Source organism: Hypanus sabinus, chromosome 14 (genome assembly GCF_030144855.1).
Source record: "Hypanus sabinus isolate sHypSab1 chromosome 14, sHypSab1.hap1, whole genome shotgun sequence".
NCBI classification, from domain to species: Eukaryota; Metazoa; Chordata; class Chondrichthyes; order Myliobatiformes; family Dasyatidae; genus Hypanus; species Hypanus sabinus.
The window spans coordinates 68,620,249-68,631,220 of NC_082719.1; the positions used below are offsets into that span (position 1 = coordinate 68,620,249).

Here is a 10,972-nt window from a genome sequence, read left to right on the forward strand (position 1 = left end):
GGAACTTATAGAGCTGCAACGTTACCTCTTAGTTCTTGAACTCGATCTCCTGACCGATGAAGGCCAACACGCCATATGCTTTCTTAACTATCATATCAATTTCGCTGCAGCGTGAAAATTTTATGAGATTTTATTTATTGACATTGTGGAAAAGACCCTTCAAGCCACACTGCCCAGCAATCCCTGGATTTAATCCTAGCCTAATCACAGGACAATTTACAATGACCAATTAACCTACCAACCTGTGTACATCTTTGGACTGTGGGAGGAAACTGGAGCACCTGGAGGAAACCCTCACAGTCACAGGGAGAATGTACAAAACTCCTTACAGGCAATGGTGGGAATTGAACCCACCTGCACTGTAAATTATTGTGCTTCCCACTACACTACCATGCATCCTTATCTATGGACTATGGATGTGGCCCGGAAGATCCCTTTGTTCCTCACACTGCTAATATTCCTGCTGTTAATATTGTATTCTGTCGTCAAAGTTGACGTTCCAAAGTGAATCATTTCACTTTTCAGGTTGAATTCCCATCTGCTGGTTTTCAACTCAGTTCTGCTTCTTGTAAATGTCCCTTTACAGCCTACGACAACCGTCCACACTATGCACAATTCTACCAACCTTCAGGTCATCTTCAAATCAACTAACCCATCCTTCCACTTCCTCTTCCTCATCCAAGTCATTTATAAACACCACAAGAATTGGGTCCCAGAACAGATGCATACAGAACACCACTGGTTACTGACCTCCTAGCAGAATACGCTCCATCTTCAACCACCCTCTACCTTCTATAGGCAAGCCAATTCTGTATCCACACAGCCAAGTTTCTGTGGATTCTCTGCTTTCTGACTTCCTGAATGTGCCTACCATGGGGGTCCTTATTGAATACTTTCTAAAATCCATATATATCCCATCCACAGCTCTACCTTCATCTTTGCACTGATGTAAATTTTGTTCCCTTTAACCTAGTAGCTATCAATTTGCTTGTCCCCTCAACAAATAAAATGCCTTACTGTACCAAAATAGAAGTTAAGGAGTACAGGTATTGCTTAAATTGTTTGCTCATTCCAAATTTCTGCAATGCCAAGTGTTACTGTTACTGTTACTGCTATTGAGTTCAATCTTTTAAACTATAAGTTGCTTCTGCCTAACTTGTTTGAGTTTCACCTATTATACTTCATTAGGTTTGATCTTGATTTGACACAAGTTCTACAAATTGTTTGTATTTCTGTCAACTTAATTTCCAGGCTTTGTTGTTGATCCGTCGCATCAGCAGTTCGTACTGAAATCATTACAGGGTAATACTTTGTATGTGGTTCGTGTTATGGCATCTACAATCAAAGGAGGCACCAACAGCTCTGAAATCAATTTTACTACTTTAAATTTTGGTAAGTATTAAACTGGATGGAATTTCTCAAACTCCAAATTAAATGTGCCTCTAAGTGCCAAGGTGCATTCTAAAAATAGTGTTAAATAAGACACCAATTAAGTTAATGACTTTCAAGGTAACAATTGCTAGCATTAGGTCATCAGTCTGAGGTACTTCTAGCAATTATTGTGTTTACTTTGAATTTCCAACAGTCGTAAGTTTCTTTTGATTTTTTTTCCATTTGGCTTTTCCTAGCTGTGGGATTAGTTTAATTGGAATTTTCAAGAGGTAATTAATTATGTGGGCCGAAGGGCCTATACTGTGCTGTAGTGTTTTATGTTCTAATTAGTATTGAATTAATTTTAGCAGAGCAAATATCATTGCATAAATTTCTTCATATGCCTACAGTGTTATACCATCTGAATATTTAACTCTACATTATAAAAAGAGCTTCATTCATTAAGTAGGATGAATGAAATTTTATTTCAGTCAGTACAAACAACACAAGCATAATTTTCAATGATGATTTCATAAGACAAAATTACAACAAAAAAACATAGATATTCTTTAAAACAGACTGAAAGGGTGTAGGCTGAAGCTACAGCTTATTACACCTACCCTCTTATTATACAACATATTTGACATTAATCATTACATCAAAACAAAAAAATTCATAATCTTTTAACACAAAATCCAATTCCAAGTTTCATTTATTTACATTACTCCCATTCATTTTAAATCATGTATTTTATATTTGTTCATTAAATTTTTTTAATGATTTTTAAACTTAAGTGAGGTGCATTGTTTTTAAATTCTTACTACAACTGTTCCATAGATTCACCGCTCTGACTGAAATACAATGGATTTTTTATATTTGTTCTTATCCTTTGTTTTTGAAATATACATGTTCCTCTTAAGTCATATTGACTTTCTCTAATTTTAAACAACCTTTGGATACTTAGTGGTAGCTGTCCATCTTTTACTTTATAAATAACTTGTATTATTTTAAAATCTACAAAATCTCTGAATTTTAAAAGTTGAATAAGTAGTGGATTGATTGGTTCATAATAACTTGTCTTATTTACAATTCATATTACTTTCTTTTGGAGTAGAAAAATTGAGTTTATTTTTGTATGTATTTCCCCATACCCCTAAGCAGTAAGTCATGTATGGAACTGTAAGTGAACAGTATAATGTATACAAAGATTCCTGATAGAAGAAATCCTGCGCTTTGTACAGTATTGCAATAGATTTTGACACTTTTGCTTTGACATAATTTATGTGGTTTCCAGCTTAATTTATTATCTATTACCACTCCTAAAAAATTTTGTCTCCGATACCTTAAGGTTGGCTCTGACTATGACTTTATCAGCAGCAGTTATTTTGTATGCTGCCAAAATATCAACATGTAGCGGTGTGCTACATGTAGCGCTAAAATAACGACACGGAGTCAGTAAACTGCAATTAAAGAAGATGATTTTATTCGAACTTCACAGACTTGCTTTAAAGCCTCCCTCATTCCGCCCTCCCCGGGCGTGGATGCTGTAGGGACACGTACTCACAAACCCCCGCAGGCTTTTTCCCTGTGTTGGTGCAGCAGACCTGGCGCCTTTTTGGGATTGGCCTTTGTGCCAGCGCACTGGGTATTTGTGAGCCGGTTCGAGAGCGCTAGGAAGTGGGTCGCCACATAACACCAACACCCCCCCCCCAGAACCGGCGATACACCCCCCAATGTCCACAGTCTGGGGCCAGACCCGGATTGGGAGGTTGGCCTCTGCGCCGCGGTGCCGGAAACTCGACCGGTTGCGCCAGGTCCACGTGGGCCGGTTTGAGTCGGTCCACCGTGAAAACCTCCTCTCTCTCCCCCCAACGTCCAGCACGAACGTGGACCCGTTGTTCCGGAGTACCATAAACGGCCCCTCGTAGGGCTGTTGCAGCGGTGGCCGATGCCCGCCCCTTCGTACAAACACAAACTTACAGTTCTGCAGGTCTTTGGGTATGCAGGTTGGGTTCTACCCATGCTGCGAAGTGGGTATGGGGGCCAGGTTACCGAGCCTCTCGCGTAGTCTGCCCAGGACTGCTGCGGGTTCTTCCTCTTGCCCCCTTGGGGCTGGTTTGAACTCCCCGGGGAAGACCAGGGGTGCGCCGTACACCAACTTGGCTGACGATGCGTGCAGATCGTCTTTGGGCGCCGTGCGGATGCCGAGTAGGACCCAGGGAAGCTCGTCCGCCCAGTTAGCTCCTCGCAGGTGGGCCATCAGAGCCGATTTTAGGTGACGGTGGAAACGCTCCACTAGTCCGTTCGACTGTGGGTGGTAGGCAGTTGTGTGGTGCAGCTGAGTCCCCAAAAGGCTGGCCATAGCTGACCACAGGCTGGAGGTGAACTGGGCGCCTCTGTCGGAGGTAATGTGGGCCGGTACACCAAAGTGGGATATCCAGGTGGCGATCAGTGCCCGGGCGCAAGATTCGGTGGTGGTGTCGGTGAGCGGGATCGCCTCTGGCCATCTTGTGAACCGGTCCACGATAGTCAGGAGGTGCCGTGCTCCGCGTGACACTGGCAGGGGGCCCAAGATATCCACATGAATGTGGTCGAAACGCCGGTGGGTGGGGTGGAACTGCTGCGGCAGAGCTTTGGTGTGCCGCTGCACCTTGGCCATCTGGCAGTGCATGCACGTTCTGGCCCAGTCACTGACCTGCTTGCGGAGTCCGTGCCAAACAAACCTGCTGGAGACCATCCGGACGGTTGTCCGGATGGAGGGGTGCGCCAAGTTATGAATGGAGTCTAAAACACGTCGCCGCCAAGGTGCCGGAACGAGGCTGGCGGGTGGCGACATCACAGAGTAGGGTCCTCTCACCTGGGCCTACGGGGAGGTCCTGGAGCTGCAAACTGGAGACTGCAGTTCTGTAACTCGGGATCTCCTCATCTGCCTGCTGTGCCTCTGCCAGCGCCTCAAAGTCTACCCCTTGGGAAAGGGCATGAATGTTAGGGCGAGAGAGCGCGTCCGCCACGACATTGTCCTTACCCGAGACGTGCCGGACATCCGTCGTGTATTCAGAGATGTAGGACAGATGGCGCTGCTGGCAGGACGACCAGGGATCGGACACCTTTGTGAACGTAAAGGTAAGCGGCTTGTGGTCCGTGAATGCGGTAAAGGGCCTACCTTCTAAGAAGTACCTGAAATGCCAGATTGCCAGGTATAGCACCAACAGTTCCCGGTCGAAAGCACTGTATTTGAGCTCGGGTGGCCGCAGGTGTTTGCTGAAAAACGCCAGAGGTTGCCAGCGACCCACGATGAGCTGCTCCAGTACCCCACCGACTGCTGTGTTAGATGCGTCCACTGTGAGGGCGGTAGGGACGTCCATTCTGGGGTGCACTAGCATCACGGCGTTCGCCAAGGCTTCCTTCATTTGAATGAAAGCGGCGGCGGACTCCTCATCCCAGGTAACGTCCTTGCCCGGACCCGACATCAGGGCGAACAGGGGGCGCATGATCCGAGCAGCTGAAGGGAGGAAGCGGTGGTAGAAACTGACCATACCTACGAATTCCTGAAGGCCTTTGATTGTGGTGGGTCGGGGGAAATGGCAGACCGCATCTACCTTAGCGGGCAGAGGGGTTGCCCCGTCTTTAGTAATCCTGTGGCCCAAGAAGTCAATGGTGTCGAGCCCGAACTGGCATTTGGCCGGGTTGATTGTTAGACCGTATTCACTCAGCCAGGCATAGAGTTGATGGAGGTGGGACAGATGCTCCTGACAACTGCTGCTGGCTATGAGGATGTCGTCCAAATAGATGAATGCGAAGTCCAGGTCGCATCCCACCGCATCCATTAACTCCATTAACCGCTGGAACGTCTGTGCGGCATTCTTCAGGCCGTACGGCATGCGGAGGAACTCGAAAAGGACGAATGGGGTGATGAGAGCCGTTTTGGGGACGTCGTCCGGATGCATCGGGATTTGATGGTATCCTCGGACGAGGTTTACCTTGGAGAAGATCCGTGCGCCGTGCAGGTTTCCTGCAAAGTCCTGAATGTGCAGCACAGGGTAGCGGTCCGGTGTGGTAGCCTCGTTCAGCCTGCGGTAGTCGCCGCACAGTCTCCAGCCCCCTGTCGCTTTGGGCACCATGTGCAGGGGGGAGGCCCATGGGCTGTCGGACCGCCGGATGATCCCCAATTCCTCCATCCTCTTGAACTCCTCCTTCGCCAGTCGAAGCTTGTCCGGGAGAAGCCGCCGAGCACAGGCATGGAGGGGTGGTCCCTGGGTCAGGATGTGGTGCTGTACGCCGTGTCAGAGCATGGCTGCCGTGAACTGCGGTGCCAGAACCAATGGGAAATCCGCCAGAACCCTGGTGAAGTCGTTGTCGGACAGCGTGATGGAGTCGAAGTGAGGGGCTAGCAACTGGGCTGCACCCAGGGAGAACGTCTGAAAGGTCTCGGTGTGGACCAGTCTCTTCCTGGGCAGGTCGACCAGTAGGCTGTGAGCCCGCAAAAAATCCACACCCAGAAGCGGTTGGGCTACAGCGGCCAGTGTGAAGTCCCACGTAAACTGGCTGGAGCCGAACTGTAGCTGCACCTGACGGGTGCCATAGGTCCTTATCGTGCTGCCGTTCACGACACTCAGGGGGGGACCCGGTGCCTTGTTGCGGGTGTCGTAACTCGTCGGAGGTAAGACGCTGATCTCGGCACCGGTGTCACCAGAAAACGGAGTCCCAACCGCTGGTCCCACACATACAGGAGGCTATCCCGAAGGCCAGCCGCCGTAGCCATCAGCGGCGGCTGGCCCTGGCGTTTCCCGGGAACTGGCAGGGCGGGTGACAACGGCGGGTTGCTGCGCCCCACCGCTGGTGGTAGAAACACCATTGTTCGTTGGGCTCCCCACCCCTGCCTCTGGGGTTAGCGGGCTCTGCGGCCGGGCCTGGACTGGTTTGCTGCTGGGAGCGTGGCCTGGTGATCTGTGCGATGGACGCCCCACTCACCTTCTTGGCGTTCCACAGCAAGTCCGCCCAGGCTGCCACCTTCCGGGGGTCGCTGAAATCCGCATTGGACAGCAGCCAGGAGTATGTCCTCGGGCAGCTGCTCCAGGAATGCCTGCTCAAACATGAGGCAGGGTGTGTGTCCATCGGCCAGAGACAACATCTCATTCATTAAAGCCGATGGAGGTCAGTCTCCCAAGCCATCCAGGTTCAGTAAACGAGCAGCTCGCTCGCGCAGTCAGAGTCCAAAAGTCCTTAGGAGCAGGGCTTTGAATTCCGTGTACTTGCCGTCCGCTGGGGGAGACTGTACGAACTCTGCAACCTGGGCCGCTGTGTCCTGGTCGAGGGAGCTCACCACGTAGTAGTAACGTGTGTCCTCTGAGGTTATCTGCCGAACGTGGAATTGGGCTTCTGCTTGCTGGAACCATAGGTGAGGTCGCAGCGCCCAGAAGCTTGGCAGTTTCAACGAAACCGCATGAACAGATGTGGCGTCGTTCATCTCCAGTCCAAAAATCGTTTGGACCGTCGGGGTCACCAATCGTAGCGGTGTGCTACACGCAGCGCTAAAATAACGACACAGAGTCGGTAAACTGCAATTAAAGAAGATGATTTTATTCGAACTTCACAGCCTTGCTTTAAAGCCTCCCTCATCCCGCCCTCCCCGGGTGCGGATGCTGTAAGGGACACGACAAACCCCCCCAGGCTTTTTCCCTTTGTTGGTGAAGCAGACCTGGCACCTTTTTGGGACTGGCCTTTGTGCTGGCGTGCTGGCTATTTGTGAGCCAGTTCGAGTGCGCTAGGAAGTGGGTCGCCACAAATATCTGATTACATGTAGTAGTATTGTTTGCTTCATTCAAATAAAGGATCTTTATGTATAGTCCAACCTACATGCTATTATTGCTTAATATTCACAATGCGCTGAGTATAATTTTAACATCAACATCAGGTGTGGTTTATTATCACTGACATTTGTCACAATTTTTTTGTTTTGTGGCAAGAGTTCTGTACCATATATAAAAATGACTATAAAGAGCAAGAACTGTTCCTAAAATATTGAGTTGTCTTCAGGCTGCTCTGCCTATTTCCTGTCAGTAGCAATGAGAATAGGGCATGTTCTAGATGGTGAGAGTTCTTCATAATGGATGCTACCTTCTGAAGATGTCTCAATGGGGAGGCTGGTACCCATGATGGAGTTGGCTTAGTAACAAGCCTCTGATATTAGCACCTTCACACTAGATAGTGATGCATCCAGTCAAAATGCTCAAAATCTGCAGAAATTTACTATAGTCATTGGTGACACAGCAATTCTCCTCAAACTCCTAATGAAATGTAGCCGCTGGCATTCCTTCTTTGTAATTGCATCAATATGTTGAGCTCAGTATAGGCTTCAGAGATTTTGACGCCCAGGAGCTTGAAGTTGCTCACTCTTTCTACTGCTGACCTCTCGATGAGAACTGTTGTGTTCCACTCTGCCCCCCTCCCAGTTATTTCCCCCCTTCCCCCCTTTCCTGACATCTACAGTCAGTTCCTTGATATTACTGACATTGAGTGCAAGGTTGTTACAGCAAAACTTAACCAGCCAATTTATCTCACTCCTGTACACCTGCTTGTCACCATCAGAGATTCTGCCCACAACAGTTGTCAAAGAAGGCAGGAACCACTGACTCCAGCATTTCCTTGAACACTCCAGCAAACTGGTTGGCACAGGTTTTCAGTGTCCTGCTAAGAATATCATTTGGGGCCTGGTGCCTTGTGAATGTTGCCATTACTGCAAATTAACTTAATAATTGTTTTACAAGAAATAGTAGTAATGTTATTTCTTTGTGTTTCTTTATAGCAAAAGGTGAAATTGAGGCAATTGTAGTACCAATCTGTCTCTGTTTTCTCCTTATCACCTTGGGAGCGACGCTACTTTGCTTCAAAAACAGACATCTGTAAGTGTAATTTATTTAATTTAGATTAGTCATATGACTTGAACATTCTTTTAAATCCACATGAAATGTAAAAGCTTTTAGTTCAACAATTCATGCAATTTGTTTTGTAACCGAAAGGAATAATGTCCAAGTGCAGACCTAACCTGTTTCAGTACACTTATTCTCCAAATTTTCTTTTCAACCTTATAATTCATATTCTTTCTCCAACTTGGCTCCTTTACCAGTTTCAATGTTCACTATTGACCCAGAGCTACTTCTGTTCTCATCTTTTGGCTTGGTCTTTAGAACTAGTATTCAGGACACAAGTAATGGACCCTTCAAAAAGAGTGACAATACTAATTGGTTGGAGCAAAAGAATTAAAGACTTTGTCGCCTAAGCTTAGAGGTCCACATGGGAAATAAGAAAAATTTAAGAAACATAAAGAATGAATTTGTGACAAGTGACATGAGGAGCAATTACCTTAGTGTTTTCATATGATCAGCAACAATGCTAGGACAAAGTGCGTTTATCAATGAGGAACCAACCATATTTCAGCTCTCTGAAAAATATTATTGGAGATCTGCCAGTTTAATATTACAAATCAATTCTTTACAGAATTAAAACCTGCGTTTGGCCAAATGTTCCAGATGCTGCAAATAGCAGGATTGTTGATTGGTCATCTAACAATGGAAACCATATCAAGGTATTGCTTTATCACCTTTGGTATACAAATAGTTGTTTTTGGTAGTCTTGTTCTTATATAAGCATAATTGTATTGATTTCTTACAGTGAATAATGGTCTTCTTGTCTAAGAGTACCTGTATGCAATTGACTTACTTCTGTCTAACTATTGCTGCTAATATGTCTAAAGTTACATATCTTTCTCAAACTATTATAAATTATTTTTAAATGCCTCTGGTACTGAAAATCTAAAATGAGACAAATTTCTCAAAACACCTAGCAGGTCAGGAAGCAATCATGCAAAGAAAAGTAGATAATGTTTCAAATTTCTGAAAATTTCTGCTTTAAATCAACTGGTTCTTATATTTGTAATGAGCCAGATATAAAACTGATCAGTGGAGATGGCATATTTTAAAGCCAGGCTATCTGACCAACTGGAATGCAAGTTTTCAGAATTTTATGCTTTTGCCTCTGAGCTTTAAGCAATGCGAGTGCAAATGAACATTTTTTTAAAAAGAGTTCATTAAAATGAACAAATATGAATATTGAAAACTGTAATAAACATTAATATTTACTATCATTTTTTCTTCTGGAATAACATTAGTAACATTTATAAGATGAAATCACCATTTGTACATCATGGTTATTGTCTTTACTGTAATGAAGTTGGAATAGAAATGGACTATCTTCGATTTAGTTTTAATGCCAGGAACCAAAGTTACATTGATCTGATAACTTTTCTCTATTGTTGCTGGTAAATGGAATGCAAATAGTTATATTCTCAAATTCCAGTCATTTGTTAGGTGGAAGTCTCACAGTCAACATAGCAACTTAAAATTATGAGTAGTTTTGCTTTCAGAGCAGAATAACAAAGTATAGGCCTGGGGTTATGATCTGTCACCATAATGATGGAGGTCTGTAGAAGGCCAGATGTGATGTATTGTGCAAAATGATGACAAATATAACAAAAGTAGCTGGAGTATAATAAATGATCATTTTAACTAAAGACCAAATGCACAAATGTCTGAGGACTTTTGAGTAAAGAAACAAACTTTGTAGACATGTACATATTTACTGAAAATGGATCAGTTTGTTATAGCTGTGGCTCATTTAAATTAAATCCATGATCTCTTTTTTCTAAATTTGACTATTTTTTTCAGAAATGCTACCTAGTAAATGCATCAAGTCATGATCCCTACTGCAGTCACACTGCTGAATAGATTTCATTTCAAAAACAAGTTTGGTAATTGTCTCCCTTTGCAACGGCAAAAGTTTTGCAAAAACATGTATCAAGCCTAGTTCAATAAAGAGTATAGAAGTGCTACCCAGGAACAGCATCTATAATGAGTATACAGTATGTGTTTATCTTGTGAAACCACAACACAAGTATGTACATGTAGCAAAAGCAAGATGTAATAGACAGCTTTTTACCAGAATGGCCAACTTTTTACTGTTTTCCCTATTCTGAAACCATTTGCAATTACATTCTGATGCTTCTCTTATCAATCACATCACAACACTCTGCTGTCACATGCCTTTCTTTCCTTTGTATGAATCCATTATTTGGTGTACTTATGTAAGATGAAATTTGTAGTCTGCCTTTTCCAAGTACACGTTTTCTGAGCCCAGCCTCATACCTGTTCAAAATTGTTAGAAGACCATTCTATTGGCCCATTGAAGACTTGACCATTATAATTGGTCACCACATTACAGTGGTCTTAGTTATCATGGTATTGTCATAGCATAGACCAACGATGATATACAAAGTCAGCAAGTATCTCAAATGATATCATCATTGTGCAAATTAAGATTAGTATTAAAGGCTTCTTTCAACTAATGATTAACTAGCTGGGTATGCAAATTAACTGTCATTATGGAAAAATAAAAAGTGGTTAAAAGGTTCTCAAGTGCTTTGGAATATTCAGAACGTGAAAATTCCAAACAGGTCCTTTATATAGGATCTGGAATGCATGCTGTGTTGATTACCTTTGCAATTCTTTTAAATGTTTAGGTTACAAATGGTATTTTAATCTTATTT

General features: G+C 44.4%; 1 protein-coding gene across 2 annotated transcripts in view; it reads left to right on the top strand.

Annotated features, from left to right (window-relative positions):
- Positions 1-10,972, top strand: part of il6st (interleukin 6 cytokine family signal transduce) — a 94,310-nt gene that overhangs the window by 77,901 nt on the left and 5,437 nt on the right. For both annotated transcript variants that reach the window (XM_059989387.1, XM_059989388.1), the window contains exons 13-15: positions 1,252-1,392; positions 8,177-8,273; positions 8,869-8,956. In XM_059989387.1, coding sequence (XP_059845370.1) covers positions 1,252-1,392; positions 8,177-8,273; positions 8,869-8,956 — 326 coding nt within the window. The remainder of the gene's footprint in view (positions 1-1,251; positions 1,393-8,176; positions 8,274-8,868; positions 8,957-10,972) is intronic.